Source organism: Phalaenopsis equestris, unplaced genomic scaffold, assembly GCF_001263595.1.
Source record: "Phalaenopsis equestris unplaced genomic scaffold, ASM126359v1 Scaffold213678, whole genome shotgun sequence".
Lineage (NCBI taxonomy): Eukaryota > Viridiplantae > Streptophyta > Magnoliopsida > Asparagales > Orchidaceae > Phalaenopsis > Phalaenopsis equestris.
The window spans coordinates 286,703-311,587 of record NW_018232507.1 but is presented as its reverse complement, the minus strand read 5'-3'; the positions used below and the strand labels follow the sequence as shown (position 1 = coordinate 311,587).

General features: G+C 37.5%; 1 protein-coding gene across 2 annotated transcripts in view; it reads left to right on the top strand.

The window, feature by feature from the left end:
- LOC110036987 (piezo-type mechanosensitive ion channel homolog) overlaps positions 1 to 24,885 on the top strand; it is a 116,956-nt gene that overhangs the window by 87,924 nt on the left and 4,147 nt on the right. For both annotated transcript variants that reach the window (XM_020741550.1, XM_020741551.1), the window contains 6 exons: positions 2,223 to 3,767; positions 3,877 to 6,410; positions 6,608 to 7,003; positions 8,291 to 8,449; positions 14,997 to 15,476; positions 15,594 to 15,735. In XM_020741550.1, the coding sequence (XP_020597209.1) occupies positions 2,223 to 3,767; positions 3,877 to 6,410; positions 6,608 to 7,003; positions 8,291 to 8,449; positions 14,997 to 15,476; positions 15,594 to 15,735 (5,256 nt within the window). The remainder of the gene's footprint in view (positions 1 to 2,222; positions 3,768 to 3,876; positions 6,411 to 6,607; positions 7,004 to 8,290; positions 8,450 to 14,996; positions 15,477 to 15,593; positions 15,736 to 24,885) is intronic.

Below are 24,885 nucleotides of genomic sequence, written 5' to 3'. Positions count from 1 at the left end.
AGTTGAAATGAAGGTGTGAAAGTTTTGGAAGGTGATAAAAACTTCAGATTTGTTTTTTAAAATATAAACCCACATCATTCGAGTGCGGTCATCAATCAAAGTTAAGAACCACCATTTATTGGTGTAACTGAGAGTGCGGTCGGGTCTTCATAGGTCATTATTAATGAGAGAGAAAGAAGCGGAAAATATGTAAATGTGGGGTGAGTAATGAACTGGATGTTGTCTCACAATTGAAATTAGAATAATTTTTATTAGAAAACATCATAGAATATACTTTTTTTAAAAACTGAAAACTAGGATGACATAAACGACAATGCAACAACATAGTGAGACATTCAATCGAGATAAGCTACAACTCATGAGGGCGTGTTCTCACTCTCTATGCTCATCTCTTGGAAGTAGTAGAGTCTGACTACTCTCTGAGCAATTCCAATCATCATCCCCGAACGACGATCCTAAAGAATACAACCATCAAAAAATAATTTATCAATGCAATCAATATCATTTGTCAACTTTCTGACAAATAACAAGTTATATTGCAAATTGGGAATATATAAAACATTCTCCAAACTTAGATTTGTTGTTAGTACAATCGATCATTTATTAGCAATGAAACTACAGGAGCTATCGATAATTCCGATTGTATCATTTCCAGATCATAGATGGTAAGTCGAGAAAATTTGTGAGCATCCATTCATGCGATCCGTGACAACTGAATCAATAATTCATTGACTAGAGACTGAATAAATTGTGAAAGTCATCGGAAGGTACCTTTTTAGACGTGGGAGGTCAGCGGATCCATAGAGACTTAATGTGTTTTATGTAGCTTGATCCATTGTTCCATCTGGTTTCTCAGAGATTTGGAGGATTCTGGGATGATTGGGTAGATTCGGACGTTGGTTGAACCGTGATAGATTCAGACGTTGCTGTGTGTCCTTTGATAGCAGATAATTTGGCCGAAAATTTGTATGTCGGTTCACCATGAAGTTTTCAACACTTGTCCCGAGTGTGATTGAATTTGTGACAGTAAACACAAGTTGAATGACCGATGCGAGGTGGCATGAACGAGGGCTGAGCACGATTCAAGATGATTCAAACAGAAAAAAAATGTGGCTGGGATTCCGAGATATTGACTGATTTATTGGTCTCCGGTAGACGGATAACCATAGGTAGGCTGAAGGAAAGAGCCACACAGTGAAAAATAATGCTGCAGGAAGAAGCTGGAAGCAGCCACACGGCAGTGAATTCGCAGGAAGAAGCAGGGGCTCGGAGGGCCTGTTGCTTTTTAATTACCACGTCAGCAAAAACAGCAGGAAGGCCTGTAGAAAGGCCAGCTTTGAGAAGCTTGCAGCTTTTAGGGCTTGGGGAATGGGGTGGTAGAAAAAAAACCCGCCGGGCTGGAATCAGCCGGTTTAGAGAAGCTGCTGGGAGCAGCTGAAAAGGCGAAGATGAGGAAGATCCAAAAAACAATGAATTTTCTGCCATTTCTTCTCATCACAACCTTCTATTTTATTCAATGGGAGCAGGTTGTCAAAAGAGTGGCAAAGCAACAACAATTGGAGTGACACAGGCAAAGCAACCGAACAGTGGCTGAAGGAGCAGCAGAAAAGAACATGGCTGCAGGAACCATATGGGGAACCATACGGCTGAAGGGAAACGGTTGCCGGCAGATGCTTGGACACAGAAGGAAATCTGCTGTTGGAACCACGAAATGGTTGGTTGCCGTTGGGAAACCTGTGGCTGCTGCTTGGAAACAGAAGGAAACCTGCGGTTTGTAGAACCAAGAAAAACGGTATCAGGAAAATGGCAGCAGGACCAAGAAAAAAGAAAAAAACTGCAGCAGAAAAAATCAGAAGAGGAAACCACTGGCTGCTGGAACCATAGCTTAAGCCGGTGGCTGCTGGAACTGGCAGAGGAGGCCGGCGACTGCTGGATCTAGGGTAAGGCTTTGATGCCATGTTGAGATTTGGACTAGAGCAGCATAATTTTATTGATAGAAGAGAGGTATTTTAACCCAATTACAATAAACACAACAATGGAGAGAAATAACACAGAATGAAACAAATAGGAAATAAAAGTTAATAATTGGTAATAATGGCTACGGATTGCTGTTATAATTCTAATAGTTTTTTATGTTGATGCATTATTTCTTAGAATTTACAGTGATAATCAGATTTCCATTTGCAAGGATTCATTTTTTGCTTTCCCATTTTTTTCTGCAGAAAAGCTTATAGCTTCTTACTTGAGTAAAGTTGGTCAGAAATGCTTGTCCACTTATCGTTCCTATGGAACCTATGTGGTTTTCTTGACAGTCCTTCTAACATTGTATCTTGTTAGACCGAACTACATATCATTCGGCTACCTCTTTTTCCTTCTCCTTTGGATAATAGGACGGCAACTTGTTGGGCAAACCAGAAGACGTCTCTGGTTTCCTTTAAAAGTATACTCAACCATTGTGTTTGTTTTTACTTACATCTTGAGCACTTCAAAAAGTCTTGAGAGTTATTTATCAAAATGGATTGATCTTTATGCATATCTGGGATACAGTCCCGAGTCATCTTTGCCGAGGAATATTTGGGAGTCTTTAGCTGTTTTGATTGTAATGCAGTTTCACAGCTATGAAAGAAGGCGGAGCCGTTGCAATGTGATATTTGAGATATCAGATGCATCCCAGAAAGGATTTCTTGGTTTTATGAGAAGATTCCTGATATGGCATTGTGAAAAGATTTTGTCTGTGGCAGTTTTTTATGCTGCTTTATCTCCTATTAGTGCATTTGGATTTCTTTATCTTTTGTTTCTCATCATTTGTTCCATTTTACCTAAGACCTCTCGGATTCCATCCAAGCTGGTCTTAGTCTATTCAGGACTTCTTGTGATGTATGAGTATCTGTTCCAGTTGTGGGGCAAGGAAGCACATATGTTCCCAGGCCAGAAGCTCTATGGTTTATCACTTTTTCTTGGTCTGAGATCATTTAAACCAGGATTTTGGGGGCTTGAGTCTGGTTTGAGAGGAAAGATTATGGTAATAGTTACTTGTATCCTTCAGTACAATGTTTTCCACTGGCAAGAGAAAATGCCAAGCTGCCAAGTAAATAGTGGGAAGTGGGATGAACCTTGCCAGTTGTTTATCACAAATGAACATGATTCGGAAGATTACCTCTATCATGATGAAGAAAAGACACCATTGCTTGGTAGCAGTACTCTTTTTTCAAAAAATGGCGGTGTTGCTGCTAAATCAATTCCTTTTGTCAGCTCCAAAAGCTATGAAACTTCAGATCCAGGTCCTAGCATGAGAAGTTCAACTACTGCCACAAAAAGATATTCACTTGGTTTTCTATGGGGCAGTTCAAAAGAGAGTCATAAATGGAACAAGAAAATTATTCTTGCTTTGAGAAAGGAGAGACTTGAGATGCAGAAAATTACCTTGATTATATATACCAAGTTTTGGATTGAAAATATTTTCAGACATCATGGTCTTGAAATCAATATGATTGTATTGCTTGTGGCAAGTTTTACAGCGTTAAATGTCATCTCAATGTTTTATATAGCATGTCTTGTCACATGCATCTTTCTGAAACGAGATGCCATCCGAAAATTGTGGCCCATATTTGTTTTAGCATTCGCTTCTATTCTTGTGCTCGAATATTTTGCATTTTGGAAAAAAAATATTCTTTGGATTCATTTTCCAACGGATGCAAATGTCCATTGTCATGATTGCTGGAGTAACTCTAGTCTTTATTTTGACTATTGCACAAAATGTTGGCTTGGTATGCCCTCTATATTAAATTCCTTTATTATATTCACTTTTTTCATGCTAATTGTCCTAATTATTTTATCTTTTCTCAAGAAATTCGCGACTTGATATTTTATATACAGGGATAGTCGTTGATGATCCAGGAATGCTTGTCAGCTATTATTTGGTATTTATTTTCTCTTCTCTTAAGCTCCGTTCAGATCGTTTGAATGGCTTTTCAGAGTCGCATACCTATCACCAGATGATGTCTCAAAGAAAAAATGCATCAGTTTGGAGAGACCTATCATTTGAAACTAGAAGTTTCTGGACTTTCCTTGATTATATAAGGTTATATTTATACTGTCATTTGTTAGACATTGTTCTTGCTTTGATTCTAATTACTGGAACAATGGAATATGATATACTTCACCTCGGCTATCTTGGATTTGCTCTTGTTTACTTCCGGATGAGGCTTGAAATATTGAAAAAGAAGAACCAAATTTTCAGATATGTGCGTATTTATAATTTTATTCTTGTTGTTCTTTCGTTGGCTTATCAATCTCCTTTCTTTGGGGATTTTAGTTCTGGTAAATGTGGCACTGTGGACTATATTTATGAGGTTATTGGTTTTTATAAATATGATTACGGGTTTAAAATTAAATCACGGTCTGCACTGGTTGAAATAATAATTTTTCTCCTGGTTTCCATGCAATCATACATTTTCTGCTCCAAAGAATTTGAAGACATTGCAAGGTACCTTGAAGCGGAGCAAATTGGCGCTATGGTACGTGAACAAGAAAAAAGGGCTGCACGGAAAGCTGCTCGGTTGCAGGATTTTCATAAATCTGAGGAGGATAAGCATCATCGCAATGTGCAAGTGGAAAAAATGAAGTCAGAGATGCTTAATTTGCAAACCCATCTTAAAATTATGAACTCTTCAGGGGATTTTCCTGATGTTTCTGTTCCTGCATATAATGAGGGCCTACGCCAAAGGAGATGTTTTTCTCAGAGTATTGCCAATAGTGATAATGTGCTGGATAAATCGACCATGCAGGTTCATGAAGGATCAGAAAGTTCCTTTAATTTTCCAACATCTAATGAATTGAAGAATGCTTCGCTGCCTTCAGTAGCTTTAGATCTAGAAGGTTCACCCGTCAGTGCAAGGGGCCATAGCTCATTGACAATGGAATTGTTGAAAGTTCCTTCAAAATCTGTTTCTGATATAAGTGAACTCCCTGAAAGATATGCTAATATTGAAACTTCTGCTGATAAAAGCACAAAAAGGAAGGGTGTAGAAAATCCATTAGTTTCTGCTGTGCAGCTCTTTGGTGATGGTGTTTCTCAAGTCCAGTCCCTTGGAAATCAAGCGGTCACAAATATAGCAAGTTTCTTAAACATTAAGCCTGACGAAAATGATTCAAATGGCCATTCTTCTCCAGAAGATGGGATCTATCATGAAATAGAGAGCCGGGAAAATGCAGTATCCGGGTATTTAGCTAGATCCATTTCTGCTAGCTCTAACTCTGACTCAACTCCACCAGCTAGCTTGCAGATCCGAAGAATAATTCGTTATATATGGTCACAAATGAGATCAAATAATGATATTGTGTGCTATTGCTCTTTCATTCTTGTGTTCCTTTGGAATTTCAGTTTACTCTCTATGCTCTACCTCGCAGCACTTTTCCTATATGCTCTTTGTGTTAATTCAGGTCCTAATTATATATTTTGGGTGGTTATGCTTATTTACACAGAAATCAATATACTTCTTCAGTACTTTTATCAGATTATCATCCAGCATTGTGGCTTGAGTATTCACATAGAATTATTGCAAATGTTGGGATTTGCTGAGAACAAGATAAAAGCTTCTTTTGTAATAAGCACCCTTCCACTTTTCCTGGTGTATGTTTCAACCCTTCTTCAGAGTTCAATAACTGCTAACGATGGGGAGTGGGCACCGATAACGGAGTTTAAGTTTCTACATAGGAGACAGCATTATACAGAAGAAACAACTGTTAGCTATAGTCTTAGAGACAAACTTAAGCACTTATTCTTTCCATTAATAAACCTTGCTAAACTAATAGCAAGAAGTTTTTCAAGATACTGGATGTCTCTGACAAGAGGATCTGAATCACCTCCATATTTTGTGCAATTGTCAATGATGGTTAATAAGTGGCCAGAGGATGGTATTCAGCCGCAGAAGATAGAATCAGTAATAAATAAGTTGCTCAAGATAGCGCATGAAGACAAATGCAAATCTTATATTCCTAATTCATGTCATTCTACTAGCAGGGTACAAATCCAAAGCATCGTGAGAAGTCAAGAAGATTTAGATGTTGCTATTGTTATTCTTGAGGTTTTGCATGCTTCCCCTTTAGCAGAATGTCCTGCGGCTGAGTGGCATTGGTCACTGACTCCAGCTTCAGATGTTGCCACAGAGCTTCTTTTGGCACAGAGTGCAGGAATTTTTGAGGAGATTGGTTTTCCATATCCTGTTATCTCAGTAATTGGAGGTGGAAAGAAAGAAATTGATCTTTATGCATACATATTTGGTGTAGACTTGGCTGTTTTCTTCCTAGTCGCTATTTTCTACCAATCTGTTATAAAAAATATAAACAAATTTCTTGATGTTTATCAACTAGAGGATCAATTTCCCAAAGAGTTTGTTTTCATTTTAATGGTAAGCACATGTTGAGTTATAAAGTTTGTGAAATAGCTTGAAAAATTTTTACAGGATGTATGTTGAGGTTTTAAAATTTAATTTTTTTTTTAATTAGTTTTAAAACATATATCCCTTCATTTATATTTGTTTTGTTCATTTTAATCTTGTCGTGTACGTTGTTTTCTTAGTTGTATGTTTATTTTATATTTCCACAGGTTCTCTTTTTTCTAATCATACTCGATCGCATCATATACTTGTGCTCTTTCGCCAGAGCAAGGGTCATTTTATATCTTTTCAATATATTCCTCTTTACATACTCGGTCACTGAATATGCTTGGTACACGAAACCATCCCACCGGTGCATTGGAGGTTTTGCTCTTCGTGCCATTTATCTCACAAAAGCAGTTTCCTTAGCCCTGCAAGCCGTGCAAATTCGTTGTGGGATTCCTAATAAAAGTACTTTGCATCGGCAGTTTTTGACTCGTAAGGTTTCACAAATTAAATATTTAGGCTTTCGACTCTATCGTGCGCTTCCCTTTCTATATGAATTGAGATGTGGACTAGACTGGTCTTGTACAACTACTTCTTTGACGATGTATGATTGGCTGAAGGTAAAACTCTCTTTAACACATTTATTTTTCTTTGGTCAAATATTTTTATGCTCAATTCTTTTTAATGATGTTGCTAATATGAGATCTTGATTTGTGCAGATAGTTACATTTTCTGCGGGTCATTCTCTGACATCTCTTTTTATTTTATTTTTTACATTTTATTTTGTTTTATCTCCATTTACTTCAAGTCAGCACAGAAATAAAATTTATAAAATTTCATTCTTGTCCTAACAATAAACAAAGGTTTGAATCTTTTACTAATGCTAGCACTTCAGTATTACTACGTTTTCTTTAATATATTTACTAGTAACATGTGTCATATGTGGAAAATGTTGAAATTACTTGAAGTGTATGTAAAGGGGGAAGTTCATAAGCCTTTGTACTTGCCTATGGTTTGGATTGGCTACTGTTCTTTACAACCTTTTATTGTGAGATTTTATTTGTTTAAAAAAAATTGCTTAATGGGATGTACTATTTGAATGAATTCATGCATTATTATTATTATTTTTGTTATAGAACCTTTTTTTGGTTTCTTATACTTTTAGATTGGTTAATTCTTATACGACTTTTTATTGTGAGATTTTACGTGTTTAAAAAAACTGGCTTAATGGGAATTTACTATGCGATTGAATTCATGTGTTTTTTTTTTATCTTTTTGTTTGTTTGTTTATTGTTATGGAACTTTTTTCTTTGGTTGCTTATGCTTTTTAGAATGGTTAATTATGTCCTCCTTAAATGGAAGTATTTCATGTAGGGGCCGATTTTATGTGTTTTTGAGAGTTTGAGTACTATTGTAATCTCCCAATGCCAATGATGCCTTGTTAAAAGCACTTGATGAGTACGATTGTAGGGGTCATTCTATCAATTTAAGCTGTGATTGTAAGATTCCTTTGTGTAGGTATAATTTTGCTGCAAGTATTGTGCCTTTGTTTAATAGTGTTATAAGAACTAAGGTTGGTTAAAGTTCTAGGAAACTGTGTCATGACATGTTTGGTGCAATTTCTGAAGATTTCCGGTACCATTGTGGTATTGTTTCGTGAAATCTTTTAATGTTTATTTAGAATGCATACTTAGGTGTTATTTTATCATAGATAGACAAATGTTCATCTTGTTGATATAAAAGCCAAACCGTGTACTTCAACGCATTAAATATTTGTAAGGGTTGCTTGTCTCATCATGTCTGTCCTATTCTTATTTTAAAGAAAATACGTTGAGCTCATGGTTGTGCCCAGTTTGTTGAAACAGGTTATTTATTGTTTTAATACTAATGTTGGTTTTTGTTGATAGTTGGAAGACATTTACTCAAGTTTATTTCTTGTCCAATGCGATGCTATTTTAAATAGAGCCTCTCATAAACAAGGACAAAGGCAGAGCAAGATGACAAAGTTTTGTAGTGGGATATGCTTGTTCTTCATATTGATATGTATCATTTGGGCCCCTATGTTGGTATGAATTTGCCTTATCTTTCCCACTCAATTTATATCTAGTTTTTTGGAAAATGAAACCATTTAGTGGCCTCATTTAATGATTTTCTAATATATAAGCCATACTATTAGCTTATTCTTTTGAATACAAGTACCACATGTCGTCTTGTTGTAAGTGTTCAATTTTCTGTCATTTACTCTTAGTTATTGTTATCAAGTTGGCATGAAAATAATTTTCCAACATTGAAAAACTTGCATTTTTCATCTACACCCCCATCTTCGACCAAAAAACCACAGTGCTCCGCCAGAGACAGTGAATTCATATGCTCCTAATCAACTCCAAGTTATTGACATTATTGATCTTCAAAAGGATACCCCTGAAGCGTTACTATCCCCGACTTTGGAATCTCCTATCGTGGGTGAGAGGGAGATTCTTCAAACCCCACCTTGCTCTAAAACCTATCACCGATATTACATGTGACAATACTTCTACTGCTTCACTACCGCCTCATTAGGTCGAGCAAGCTATTAATGTTACTTAGACTCATGAGGATCATGATGTGTAACAGTCTACACCTGTCCGACCAAGTTTGGAACAATCTATTGATCAGATGAGTCAATCATCGGATGAGGAATGACAGACCTACACATCCAGGAGGAGGAGGAAGAAAAAGAATGAAGAATGGAGACCTACTTGAGCTCTGGAATCTGATGGATGATACTTTAGTTACGTTGGGCAATGATACTCACCTTACTAATTTATTAGCCAGCTCACTTCTGAGAACTAGAGACAGAGATTACTAAGTGGGACGTCCCTGACATTTTTGCGCCCTTTGGCAGTTTTTTGATTTTTTACCTTGATGTATCTTTGTTTTATTTGAAATTTGTGTGTGTTGTATTGTCTGAGTTGGGCTTTTTTTAGGCCCTCTCATAAAACATTTTTCCGCTTTAATATATTTGCCCTCGGGCTTTTTCTAAAAAAAATATACATATACGTAAACACACACACACACACACACACACACACACGATGTATGGATGTATCTATGCACGTATATATGTATGCACACACACACGCACATGTGCATGCACACACACACGCACTATCTATGCACGTATATATATGTGCACACACACACGCACATGTGCACACACACATGCATCCATCCATAACAGCACAATGCTCTTGCCTGCACCTGCAAGCTTTAGTCACACATCACTCTAGTTGCTACCATATCCACATTTCATAGTCATATGCTTCTTCAGTTGAAGCCTGCTCTACTTAGTTTTTGCTGAACATTATCCTGTGACCCACTACCACAACTACTTTCCTCTCTTGCCTGCTGCATGTATTTTGCGTACGACTTGCCTTTCACTTACTACATGTAATCACACTTTGATGGCTCATCTCCCAGCCATTGCTTATTTCCAGCTATTGCTGCCTCTCTGACTAAGAGTTTATGCGTCCTAACCACACAACCTCTGCAAGCATTCTCCTCTCTGTTATTGGTTGACCCATCACTCATCTTTTCTTTATTTGAGGTGGCGTCTGTTAATGACATCCTCTTCATTTTACTCTGAGAGAGCATCCTCATCCTCCATGTGTACATCTATCATACTCAGTAGTATTTTCTCTTATGGTATTGGGCATTTCAATTTCTTGTGAGATGTATTTATAAACTTGTTCATCTTGACTTTGCTTTTCAAATGAATAGACTTTGCTAAATGCATCAATCGGCAATCATCTTACTATTTTGTTTCGCCTTGGATTTCAATAACCTTAGGGACTCTCTAAGGAATGTAAGACTTTCTATGCTCTAAATCTTAGTAGAACAGTTTCTCTTGGATTTACGCTTTTTTTTTTTTCTAACTTATTTCCTTGCAACAAAGTGGTAAATTTTAGGGGTACTTCAAAATATTGAAAAAAATGGTGATGAACATCATCAGCATCACCCCTTACCACTAATCAATAACCAAACGAGTTTCTCATTTATCTAAACTCTCTTTGGTCTTCATCCACACAATCTTTTGAGCTCAATTAATTGCAAATCTTTTTGTGTTGATTTTAGGTTTAGGTTTATGTTTGGCTCTAGTATCAATTGCCATAGATCTAGGGGTAATAGACAATGTGAGAGGATTGGCTATGAGAGCTGTAAGATGAGAAACAAAAGAGGAGACAATAACAATGGTTGAGGAACGACAAAGAATTGTGGCTGGACAACAAACTGCACGCCAAAACAATAGTGCGGTAACATATTGACCGGTGTAGAAGGTCGAACATTCAGGAGAGATCACCACTCCAATCCAATTAGGCTGCAACCATACTACCTGAGAAAGATTTATGGATTCAATATTTTGAATAGAATAAACGAGGGGAAACAAACTCTGTTGTATAAACCAAAAGTCAAAAAGTGTTCAACATGCTCTAAAGTTACGTACTTATATAGGACAAGAAATTTGACCTTAATTATAAATTATGTAAATAGGGCCCACAATGCCCTATCAAAAATAAGCGAGAAAACTTACGCTACACTATTCACCTATCAAGAAATCTCGTTCCCACAAATCCCATCTTGATCGGGATGCTCTTGCCTCCCCCGCCGTAAATGCTTCCACTTCGATAACTAATACATCTTGCCTGATCCAGTGCTCAAGTAGAATATAGGGTTATCTCACCTCTATAAATGTTGCGGTCTATGATAATATAGCTACTATCTAAATTGTTGGCAATCCTATTTTTAATCAATGATCTAAACAAAAACTGATTATTTCTTATCTGGGAAAGTTTTTTAATAGAATAATTCCAAGTCCTCATGTTGCCAATGAAAAATAATTGATTAACATTTTTGTGGAGGTTTTAAGATCATTTGCTAATACACTCCCTCAATAAAATAATATCCTTAGTTGATATATATGCTCTATCTTGAGGGAGTTTATTAGCAATATCAGTTATGAAGGTTTCGTTAGAACTTTTAATGAGCGGTGTTTGCTATTCAATTGTTTCTTAGACCATCATTTACGTTTCAGTATTATAACAGAGGGGTGTTGTAATGAATACAAGGAGTTTTACCTTCTATGGGAACAAGAAGAAGTTGCAAGAGGATATTATTTTTGAATCGTCTCCATGAATGATTCTTTAGAGTATTTGACTAGTCAATAACATATGTGTATTACTTGTGTTGCCTCAATCATGTCATATAATGCATGATACTAAAATGCTTTTGATGCACGAAGAAATATTATAAATGGATCACTTTCTGATACTGGAGTTAACCCAAATCACAATATAAAAAAATTATATTATTACCGAAAACAAATAGACGGTTACGATTAACTCACTAGAAAAAGAATTTACGACAAACACAACACAAACTCACGGCAGGGCTCTACTCATGAGTGGTGGAGGTCGGCTAGGTGGTTGGGGAGCGAAGGTAGATGGCTGAAATAGTGTTGTAGGTATTGCGACAACCAAAGAAGGGGCTGGAAGTAGAATGTTGGGACAACAACGACAGCAGATGAGGTGGCAAGCGGAGCAGCGAGGCGCGGTAGGAAAGGCTTGAATAGCTAGAGGATAGCAGGAAAACAACATATTTAATGTTTTCTGGATGACGACAGCGAAAGGACGAAGTGAAGGATTGTAGGGTAACAAGGGGCAATTGTCTGGGGCGGGGGGTCGCAAGCAAGAAGAGCTGGAATTAGATGACCGCACTGAAAAACAACAAAAGTTGCTATCATGGGGTGGTTGCAGCGGGGAAGGACAACGTGGAGTGGCAAGGTGCGATGGGGGAAGGATAAATCACCTCTTAGAAACCAAGATACAGCTAAAGCACCACTTGAAATCTTAAGATACAACCCTCAAAGGGAAGAAGTGACGTCAACGGTTGTCCCGATACAAAGCACACCAAAAATTGAATTTCAAACTCTAATACAATACATATATATGAAAGGACTAAAAATGAATGAAAGATAATATGAAAGGAAGCATAAGAAATGAAAACAGGGTTATTTTGGCTTATATCACAATTTATATTTTCACGGTACTATAGCAACTGCAGTACCACGTCCACAATAAGCTCCCGCTTTACTTTCTCGTGGTTGGGGGGAACTTTAACTTCATTCATTGAAGCTTCTGCTTCCTTGTATCACAGAGTCAAGTCTGCCACTAAAGGTAGCAGAGATATTGTAATCCCCTGATATGTCGATTATATAGGTGTTATCATTCCACAAAACATCTTGTTAGAATAAATATGCACCCTCTCTTGACATATCATGAGTTGGAGCTGCATATAGATGCAAGTTCACGGTAAGTATCCAATGCGAGAAATGGAAGAAGAATGCTTTTGACTCAAGAGTTACATTGCGAGAACTTGCATCTATATGCAGCTCCAACTCATGATATGTCAAGAATTAGCGGAATGTACCTGATAAATCAATATGTGAGGAGAAATCTACTCTGGGGGTGAAGTTTGTGGACACACCACTTTCATTAGCAACCACTCAGGAGAGTTCCCTTTTCCATTGATAGGACTTATATGCCATTGAAGAATTTCCTTTCCCATCAAGCTCCAAAGATAAATTTTTTTCTCGCTTTTATCTTGACATCTGATGATAGGTATATTGCTGAATTGAATCTAACATCTGAATAACTTCATGTAATCTTCTAAACGTGGCACAAAAGGGCCCTATTTCTTACGTGCTGGACCTCTCTCAATAGGGGCAACTTAGGAATGATTCTATAGATTCGAATGGTCTGAATTTTTTCTTTCTGTGGTTGCTTTGCATCTGATGTCAGTTTCTCGAACTTAAGACCGCCTTGGATACTTACCGTGAAGTTGGTTGGAGTCTCTTCCACGAGGTTAGTTGGAGCTAAGTGCATCTTTTCTTCCCTAACGGAAAGCTGGTCCTTTGTATCCTTACCGTTTTAGTGTCCATTGCGTCATTACTCGAACGTCCTGCTCAGTGAAATAGATCACCCTCTGGTTGTGCAGTCTGATTCAACATGCCCAAATTCGTGGCACTTGTAACACTTCCTGGTTGTGACAGATTTAGGGATGCAGATTGGTTCCACATGTTTTCTACTCTGAATTAGCTTTTGCTCTGACAGGGTTGTCTTAGGTGTTCTCTTGGGTGTACTCTGGTTTTAAGATCCAGATGTTGAATTATGTCTGTAAGATGTGGTGGTCGCTCTCTGATGTGGTCTCTCCATTTTCGAAGCTTGGTCTGAATGGACTGGCGTTGTTTCTTTCGTTGCATTTTTAGATTCTCCCGTTCTCTTTTTCTACTCACCAGATCACTATCGAGGCTAATCTCACTGGGTTTCATTGTCAATGTCCGCAAGCCTCCACTGATGTTGGGGGATCTCTTGTTGTATTTCTTCCCACTTAGGCTCGGGCATGTATTGCCTTGGTGGCATGGCTAGGGGTTAGAGTTGGGAGGGAGTTGTGAGGTGAAAGAGGGCGACAAGAATTGATTTATGTCGATGATTTATAGATTTTGTAAATAAGAGGAAACTTAGGGTTAGTTCAAAGTTTGACTATGGTTTGGAAATAATAAAGAAAATTTTTGGTGGAGGGATAATGTGGATGTTAGGAAATTTTAGGATAGTAATAGGGTTAAACTAGCTCAGATACCAAATGATACCAGAGTTAACCCAAATCATGGTATAAAAAACTTATTTTACTACTAAAAATAAATAGGCGATTACAATCAATACACTAGAAAGGGAAATTACAACAAGCACAACACGAGCTCAAGCAAGGGCTCGACCCATGGGTGGTGGTCTGCTGGGTGGTTGGTGAGTGAAGGTAGATGGCTGGAATGGGGTTGTAGGTGGTTGCGACAACTAAAGGGGGGGCTGAAATTGTATTGAAAATGAAGCAGAATGCTAGGACAGTAAGGGCAACAGGTGAGGTGAAGTGGCAAGCGAAGCGGCGAGGAACTGTAGGAAAGGTTGGAATAGTCGGGGGACAGCAGGAAAACAAGAAGGTCTGTAATGAGAAGATTATTGTGAAAAACAACAAGTTGCTGTCCTGAGGGCGGCTGCAGCAAGGAAGGACGACATGGAGCAGCGTGGTGCGATGGGGGAAGGATAAATCTCCACTGGAAACCAAGATACAGTCAAAGCACTACTTGGTATCTTAGGATACAACTCCCAAAAGGAAGAAAAGACGCCAGTGGCTGTCTCGATACAAAACACATCATAAACTGCTTTCTAAATCCTAATACAGTACATATAAAGAAAATGACTAAAAATGAACGAAGGAAAATAGAAAAGAAAGCAAAGCAGAAGAAAGGAAAACGGTGTTATTTTGGTATGTCCAGCTATACATATTTGTGTGGTACTGTATCTGCTACTGTAGCTACTATAGTATCGCGTTACCGCATCACTCTCTTTATCAGTTGGTAAGTCAACTTTTTAAGCTAATTTATCTGTCCTTTAATGGGAACTATGCTTGACATTGAACTCACTTAATTTAGACTAATTAAAATTACTTTTGTATATTTATCCTTTTCATGTTGTCCTCAACAAAACTCTGCATGTATGATTAAAACCTTTTTTTTTCTTCCAGATTTATAGCAGTGGTAATCCAACAAATATTGCAAATCCTGTTACATATGTAAGTGTACAGATTGATATTCAAGCAAATGTTGGAAGGCTAACTCCATTCCAGACTAGTCTTTGTGAGATACTTCCGTATCAATCTTTGGAGTTTTTTGATAAGCCTTACTTGTACACTTACAATGTACAAGACATACAGTTGATCTGTTGCGAGTCTGATGCCAGCACGATGTGGCTGGTTCCTCCTGTGGTTCAACAGAGATATATCAGATCTCTGAACAGTAGCTTGCAGTTTATTTTTACTTGGGTTTTTATGAGAGAGAGGCCTAAAGGAAAAGAAGCTGTTAAATTTGAATCCTCTGTCGAACAAAGCGCAGATGAATTAAAGGAAGTTCTCAATGGAACAGGCGGAAGTATTAGACTACTGAATGCATATCCTAGATACTTCCGAGTTACCAGCTCCGGTGAAGTGCGGCGCCTTGAGCAAACTGTATGATGAGCTTACTTTTATTATTAAAAAAGCCAATTTTATAAAAATGTTTTTCAGGCAGTCACTATCGTCCTTTAAGTTAATTTGTTGTTCTAAATTCATATTTCACTTTTACAGGACATTTCTGTGGGCGGGGATCTTTTTCTCAACCGTGGAGATTCATCATGGTGGTCATTTCATGATGCCGATGCCTTAGACAAAGCGGAATGTGGAGGGATGAGTGGACCAATTGCTATAGTTGTTTCTGAGGAGAGCCCACGTATGCCAGTACTTACAACTGCATTTTTTTTTATTTTGCAGGAGTTCTGATATTTTCTAGCACTGTCATACATAAATATTAACACTTGTTCATACCAGATCTACATCTGGTACGGTACTAAGAAACCAAAGATCACTAATCAGTTGATAATATTCTAGTGTCTGGGATGATTAAAAGTGTTGGGAATGTTTGGAGAAGAGTAAGAAAGAAAAATCTTAGGATTGACAAAGATTGGAGGAGGAAAATTTATTATGGCTGCTGTCTGGCAGGAAAGTCAGCGGTGAAACACCATTCGATGCAACTTTCATCTATGTATGGATGACAGGGAAGACCTATTAACTGCTCTCTTCAAGATACAATTTTGTCATTTGAAGAATAAAGTGTTACTGCTATCTGGACGGGATAAAACAGAAAAGAATTACTAAATAACACAAAAAGTCTGTATCCAAGTCAGAAGCAATATACTAACCCTAAGGGACTGTTTGGTTTGCTAAAAATGTAATGCAGTACGAGTAATGTTTTGTATTTAAAGTATTTTTGGAGTTCTTTGGTTCGGTGTAAAAGAAATGAACGAATTTTTTTGTTTGGTTTAAAGTAAAATAAAAATAGTGTATTTTAAAATAATGCAAATGTCGATAGTAGAAGCGTGGGCGGGGATGGGGGTGGCGACAGAGGTAGTGTCATGACCCGACCTGAGACTTGAAATTAAATAAGGTCTAACTATGAAATTAAATTTTCTGTTATTTTATTTCAATTACTAACCGTTTAATATCTAACTACTATATTAAATATCCACTAAAAATACAATTAAGTTGACCAAATAAAAGTAGCTACTGTAGATTTGAGAATTGAGTAGGATTATATTATTGAGCAGCAAAAAGGGTATAAATACATGATACAAGGGGTATAGAAAAGGAAAGATATAATACCCAAATCTTTCTTAATAATACCCAAAATATGAAAAGAAAAGGCGTAAACTAAATAATAGAAAAGGAAACAACATAAATAGAACTAATTTCTAATAAAATAGCTTCTAATACTTCCCCTCAAGTTGAAGCATAGATGTCAATCATGTTCAACTTGGATTTGAAGTCGTCAAACCACGACCGAGGAGATTCTTTGTGAGGATATTTGCGAGTTGACCACTGGATGAGATAAATGGAATGCTAATTTCCCCGGAATTGAGCTTTTTCTTGATGAAGTGGGGTCAATCTCTGCTTGCTTGGTGTGATCATGCTGGACCGAATTATGTGAAATGCTAATTGCCGCTTTATTATCACAAAATAATTGTAGGGGAGCAGTGACCGATGTATGTAATTCGTGAAGCATGATGCATACCCAGAGCGCTTTACAGATTTCGAATGACATGAAACGAAACTCGGCTTTTGCACTGCTTCGGGCAACCACCATTATTTCTTCAGTTGCCAGGTGACAAGGTTTCCCAACACGAATGAGCAATACCCTGAGTTAGATCGCCGATCATGGACGAACTTGACTCAATCATCATCAATATAAACTACAATAAAACGAGGGGTGCGGCATGAGAACAACAAACCTGAGCCCGATGTGCTTTTTTAAGTAGCGGAGGATTTGGTGAACAACTGTGAGATTGTGCTCATATGGGTTATGCATGAATTGACTTATAACACCTGCGTAACAAATATTGGGGTGCGTATGGGCTAGATAGATGAGTTTCACCACAAGGAATTGGTAATGTTTTGTTCACAATACAATATTGGGAACATCACCCCATTTCTCATTGCGATTCATTGGAACAACCACTGGTTTGCAAAGCAAAATGTTGGTCTTTTTCTATATGTTCACCACATATTTGCGTTGGGAAAGACAAATGCCCCGAGAGGATCAGACAACTTCCATGCCTAAGAAGTATTAATGAGACTCTAAGTCCATTTTAAAGCATGAGACGAGGATGCCTTTAAGAGATTCTAAGGTTGGCAGATCATTATTTGTGAGCACAATATCGTCGACCTAGACGATAAGATAACAATTTGGCCGTCGGGGAATGCCGAAAGAGGAGAATATGATCTGTTTGGGCCTAAGAGAACACATAGCCCTCTATCACCAGCGTAAACTTGCCGAACCAGCTTTGAGGGGCTCTCTTTAGTCTTTGGAGAGACTTCTGTAGTCTGCACACTTGTCCCTAAAAAGCAATAAAGTCAAATCCTGGAGGTAGAGAGATGTCACCTCCCCTATGAGATCGCCTTTGAGAAAGGCATTTTTGAAATTTACAGCAAGGGCCAATCTAAATTCACAACAAGGGACAATATAACTAGAATAGTGTTTAGTTTAGCAATCGGAGTAAACGTCTCCTCATAGTCAACTCCATAGGTTGGTGAGTAGCCTTTGGCAACCAACTTTGCTTTGTTGCGTTCAAAGGTTCCATCAAAGCTAAATCTAGTGCTAAAGATCCACCGACAACCAATTGCTTCCTTTCCCTGATGAAGGTCGACAACATCCCGCGTATGCTTTCATTGAATGAAATTCATTTCATCCATTACTGTAGCCTTCCAAGAAGGGTCCGCCAATGCTGCCTTAATAATGGATGGAAGACAATCAATTAAGAAAGTGGCAAATGCATTATAGGTCAGCGACAAGCTGTGAAATGAGATAATTTGCCATGGAATAAAGAGAGCAAGCTTGATTGTGTACCTTAACGATAAAACTGACCTCCTCAATTGGAGTAGGAGTAATCTCCGCAAGTGAAGTGCTTGGGATGTCGGGCGGGGCGGATTCCAAGTCATGCAAAGAGGTTGCGGGCTCTAGAGTAGGGATATTAGGACAGGTCTCGACTGAGGGTTTGATTCGCCGAGTACAGGAACAGAGAGTGGGTGGAGGAGATGTTAGTCTGGTAGAAGGTGGATCCAGTGGGACAAATGGTTCGAAGGGAATAGTGGCTGAAGGAGTTGGGAAAGTAGTAGTGTCCAAAAAATTTAGCTCCCCCTCACTTAGGGAAGTAGGGAACACTTTCAAAGAATGATACATCGGCACTCACATGGAGTTTATTTGTGATAGGATCGAGACAACAATAGCCATTTTGAGTGGCAGAATATTCGAGGAAGATACACTTGATGGAACGGAGGTCAATTTTAGTACGAGTTGGGGATGTTTTCCAAATAAATGTCATACACCCAAATATTTTGGTGTCTCAAGTGGAAACTAATTGGTAGGAATGCACTGATTCGACTTTGAAGTTTTGTTGTTGTTGAAGTAATTATGTTAGATCCATATGATAGTGTATATCAGTTTTGATGTTAATTGCTGAGAGAAGTAGAATCAACATATCATTTTAGTTTGATCACTCTTCAAATCCCTTCCATCATAGGAATATTCACCATCAGCTCTTCTGTCAACTATATATTCAAAATCTTTCATTCCGAAAAATTGGTCTCTTTTATGAGCAAATACACTATTAGAGGCCACACAATGATCATGGTCATACATATCGTACACAGGCACCATTGATGATTCCAACAGCAAATCTTCAAACCTATCCCTTCTTTAGAACCATGCACGGACTAGCACTAAGTCACACCAAGCCTTTGTGGATCGGCTCATCCGCTTGACGTTGAAACTCTTCGTGCTTCATTTTGAGACATCTTATATGCAGGCTTATTGGGAATGACCGAACCAGACACAAGGTCAATGACATGTTGTACCTCTCTCTTAATTGGAAATCCTTCAAGAATCTCTTTCGTAAATATATCTTCGAACTGTTAGATCCTTCCCCACACTTCGAAGGAGTTACTAGTAGTTGTTCGGAACTCTCGGTTATGATCTAGAGATACCTCATAGCCGTCTCCTTAAGATCCTTCCAAAGCAATGGAGTAAAAGTGTTGATTTCAATCCCCGTCTGAATTTCCTTCTTTAGATGCACCAAAGTGGTTTGAATCCCCTCTTTGATAATGTAATGGGTATTAGCATACCAATCATGAATTGTACAGAGATCATATTGCTAAAGCCGACTAAGCAATATCTAACAAACGTCCATAGGAATTACATCACATGAAAACTACTACTGAAGTTTTCGACTGGTTGAAAAAGACACCATGCATATAGGATGTCTCAAAATGAGCAGGTTGAAACTCTTCGTGCTTCATTTTGAGACATCCTATATGCAGGCTTATTGGGAATGACCGAACCAGACACAAGGTCAATGACATGTTGTACCTCTCTCTTAATTGGAAATCCTTCAAGAATCTCTTTCGTAAATATATCTTCGAACTGTTAGATCCTTCCCCACACTTCGAAGGAGTTACTAGTAGTTGTTCGGAACTCTCGGTTATGATCTAGAGATACCTCATAGCCGTCTCCTTAAGATCCTTCCAAAGCAATGGAGTAAAAGTGTTGATTTCAATCCCCGTCTGAATTTCCTTCTTTAGATGCACCAAAGTGGTTTGAATCCCCTCTTTGATAATGTAATGGGTATTAGCATACCAATCATGAATTGTACAGAGATCATATTGCTAAAGCCGACTAAGCAATATCTAACAAACGTCCATAGGAATTACATCACATGAAAACTACTACTGAAGTTTTCGACTGGTTGAAAAAGACACCATGCATTATTTGTTGACTTTACTTTCAACCCCCTTCTTGAACTACATGAGTGGGTAGGGATGAGGATTAGGTTGAGCAGTTAGCCCACGCTTTTCCACCACGGTTGTTGCAAACACATTCCCACAACTTTCACCGTTGTTGATAAGGTTACAAACATTCTAATGATGTATGTTGTAACCAACCTTTATTGGAAGATTGTTCTACAAATAGGAGACTTCTTATCCCAAATAGTTTTCCTTCATTTGTATGTAAGATTTAGTCGCTCATTGGATTAGTATATTCTTCTTCTACCCCATCATTTTTCTCTATATCAACCTCCACTAATGAAATAATGTGTCTGTTAGGACAATTTGAGGCTATGTGGCCGAACCAATGACATTTGATGCATCATATACTAGATGCAGTTCCTTCCCTTGATGTTGTTTTCAACATTTCGACCACCGAAGCCCGAAATTGGATTGATTTGCTGGAACTGCCCAAATTATTGGTAGGAATGCGTATTAAGGTGTTCCTACCCTATTTCTAGTGCTTTTCAACCTTCATCGCCAAATTAATCACGTACTGTAATTTTTATAACTGTTAGAATTGAACTAAATTAGCGATAGATGGTGGTAAACTACCCAAAAAAAAATGTGCAATAGTGCACTCTTTGGGTTTGGAGAGATTGCACTTCTTCCCCAACTGTACGAATTCAACGATATATTCCTCCACGGATAATTCTTGTTGATGAAGTTTATGAAGCCGGATGAAGAATTTTTATTGATAATGATTGGGAAAGAATTTCTTTTGCATTTCTTTCTTCATTTTGGTCCAAGACATGATCTTAGATTTTCACTCTACCAAATCTTCTTCAAATATTTCCACCGAAGAGACGTTCTTCTCCAATTTGATTGTCACTAGTTTGACGATATGTTCTTGTGACACTTGAATTCTAGAATTCGTTCAAGTATATATAGCCAATTGACGAATTCATCGAGAACCATTCTTCCATCAAAATCAGGAAGGTTGATATTGATTCCAAAATTTAGAGGTTTCCATTGATTTTCACGTATCAAGGTACATTGTGTGAAAAATTCTAGACCCATAAGTAGTGAGAAAATGGACCTCTAATAGCCAAATATTTATCGAGTGAACTCAATTAGTTGCAGGAGTCACTTTTTGCTGCAAACAAAAAGTGAGGAGCTGCAAACAAAAAGTGAGGAGGAAGAACAGTGGTCCCGGACTCCCTGTTATCTGTAATCATGGAACAGATAAGTGGGAGAGGGAAGCTGACATCGATTTAGGGCCACTAAATGGTGTGGGAAGGATATAACAGATAAGAGATGTGTTAAGAGAGTTCTAGGGTGAGAAAAGGAGGAGACGATGACGGGGCTGATCAACGAAAATCTGTGGTTGGACAGCAAATTTAGTCTGCTATCATTAACTTTGCAAATTGTCTTAGTCTCTTGAATTAATCCTAGTATTGTTTGGCCATTATTTCAATCCATTCTTTTTTATTAATCGGTGTTATAAAGGTTGGAAAATACGTTAAATTACTACATGTTTTGTATAAATCTTTCCTAAACACATGAAAGGTTTGAAATCATTATACATCATCATCTTTTGTTGTCCTTTTTTTGTTTATTTTTGTTTTCCCTTCATTATCTATTAGGTGCATTTTAGGCTATGATAATTACTTTAAAAGATAATAATGCCAATGATCCCTTTGAGCATAAGTGCTTTTGAGATCAGCACATATAGGTCGTAAATGTTTCATGGGTCTTAGATGGTTCAATTGGAGATTTGATTAGTTGAAGCACCGGGCAATTTTTTTTGGTTGTAGAAAAGTATTGCAGAACAATAAGGTTGCTGTAAAAATCTGATTTTTGTTGGCAAAAAATTTGCTTTATCAAAATGGTAATGTTTTGATGTACTTTGTAAATGGAATTATTGCTATATAATTACTTGATCAGCAAAATGTAAATATGCAAAAATATGATGCATATCTTCTCCATTTTATGTATAGGATTCAATCATTTTCAATTTGTGAGAAGTTTTTTTATTTTAGAAATGGTTATTTTGCTACCATTATTATGGAGATAATTGATTTTCATCATCATTATAACTTAAATTTAAGAATAATTCAACTTCAAATTTATTGTGGAATTATGGCAAGAAATATCATTTTGTTAGAAGATTGTGCTCTTAGCATCCTTAGTCAAGGGTGGAGCAATCAATGAATTTATTGATCATCATAAAATTAGTTTTTTCTAATTTGATGGGGAGCTTACCGTAATATTGTAGTTGTTACAGTACTGTCAGAATAGTTATTGTGTAAGACGGGTCGAAATAATCTCTTTTTCCTTTTTTCTATTTTATTTTTTATTATACTTCATTTCTTTTTTGTTCTTTTTTTATATATGTGTTGTATTTGGGTTTAGAAGATAGTCTTTCATGTTTTATTTAGGACAGTTGTCGACATCCGTTCTCCCTTCGAGGGTTGTATCCAACGGATTGTATGGTGCTCCAGCTGTGTCTCTATTCCAAGGTGATGATTATTTAGGACAGCCCCTGCATCCCCCTCCCGCTTTACGGCCGCACATTCACCCTTGCTACAGGTCGCTTGGCGGCAGTTCTTTTTTCTGATTTGCTGCAGTTTCCACATTCACGCTTGGCGGCAGTTCTTTTTCGCACTTTTTTCTTGTTGTCTAGTTCTTTTCTTCTTGCCCCTGCCCAGGATCGCCTTCCTTTGGCTACCCGGCAGCCCACCGCATGCTCCATGCTCACTGCCATCGCCTCTAGCCTGCTACCAACCTTGTTGCTATCCTCCCAGCAGCCCACACAACCGTCCCTATCGACTACCGCCATCTTCCCAGTCTTCATTGCAACTTCTCCCATCAACTGGCCAGTCGTCGGCGAGCTTTCGGCCACATCCTCGTTGCAGAAGCCGTCGTTTCCATCCCTCCCTCTTGCTGCAATTAACCCGGGCAGCCCTCACGAATTGTACTCCAGCTGTCTACTTGCTGTCTGCCCCCAGGGAAACCGCTATCTTGCAGTTTTCTGCTTGCCAGCCATCTTTTCCACCCCCGCGCCCCTTCATAAATCTCACCGACCACCACTACCACCCAGGATCCACCATTATTGAGTGTTTGTGTTGTGTAAATTGCTATTTTCTGTTTCAGTGTCTTTGATTGTAACCTCTATATGCTTTTGAGTAATAATATTTGCTTTCCCTATTGTGATTTGAGTTAACTTCGGTATCATAATTGCTTTCTTGTGCAAGATGGCCAAAATTTTAAGCAAGGAAACAAGCATGAGATGTAATAGAAGAAAATTTTAAATGCTTAATGATCAATGACCTCTGCAATCAAGTAGAATAAAATGACAATTATATAACCAAGCCTTGAAAATTTTAGACCTTTTTTAATAAAATTATGTATTTATTTGTATTTTAATGCTTATAAATATGGTGTGAATTATATTGAATTATTTTGCTTGGTTAAAATCCTGTAAGTTCTTACTTTTATGTAATAGAATGTGAAATTTGATAGCTTTGTCCTATCAGTCTACTTATGTTCATAAGCGTAAAAATATTATGTGTTTTCATTTTGTTTTCATCTTTAAATATTAATATCTCTTACCTTGTCATATTTTAAATAGTTGAACCGCCTAATAAGTCTCTCATAAACTTGATTAAATGTTGTTTGAGAGAGGATTGAAAGCCATTTTTTGATTCATGATAGATTAGGAATATAAGACGTTGAAGGATCGATTTTTACCTAAAAGTTAATGCTAGTAGCCATGCAAGGAATGTCTTGTACCATTTTAATCCTCTTGAATATTATTCGACTATGCACTTGAATTTCAGAAATTATTATTTTTAGTTTTAAGCAATCTTGAAAAGAGCAAAATAGTAGTTGAATGCCTTCTTCTTGGAGCAGCCAAATTTAGGTATTAAGATAGTATCAGTACTAGTTTACTTTCTGAAGTTTAATGAATTTTACCTGAATTTAACAAACTATGCGTTGATTATCCAACTTTTAACTAGAATCGTATTTTATTCTGAGCCTATAACAGATTAGAGGGCCTTTTTGTAATTTACTATGGTTTCCAAAGTAGCCCTTCTGGAAACAAAAATCAACTGTTTTCTGCTGGTAAAATATTGGTTGGCAATGTAATAAGGCCATCTTAAGGATCACTTTGTGGTTCTATTTTTTATTTATGACAATGGCGTTTTGGTATTGTACTTGTTTATATATCTTTATGCTTTTCATCTTTTTCTTTTTCAAGTGAGGCATTTTGATGCTTTGGCCCTATGATTCGACTAAATGATGCTTGCAACGTCACACGTTTGCTAAAAGACTGAATTGATCTTTTGCTTGAACAATGTCATTTAAGATCTTGATCTGTTCCTAGTGTAACTGTTTGACAAGAAAACACATAAGCCAGCTCTGCGTCACAAACATATTGATAAATTGCTCATCTTTGATTGCAGGTAAATAGTGTTTCTAAAAATTTGTTGATATCTTGTCTCGAGCACAAGTAAAATCATTGAGCTTGTACTGATTTCACTAGTTCTTGATTGTTCTGTAA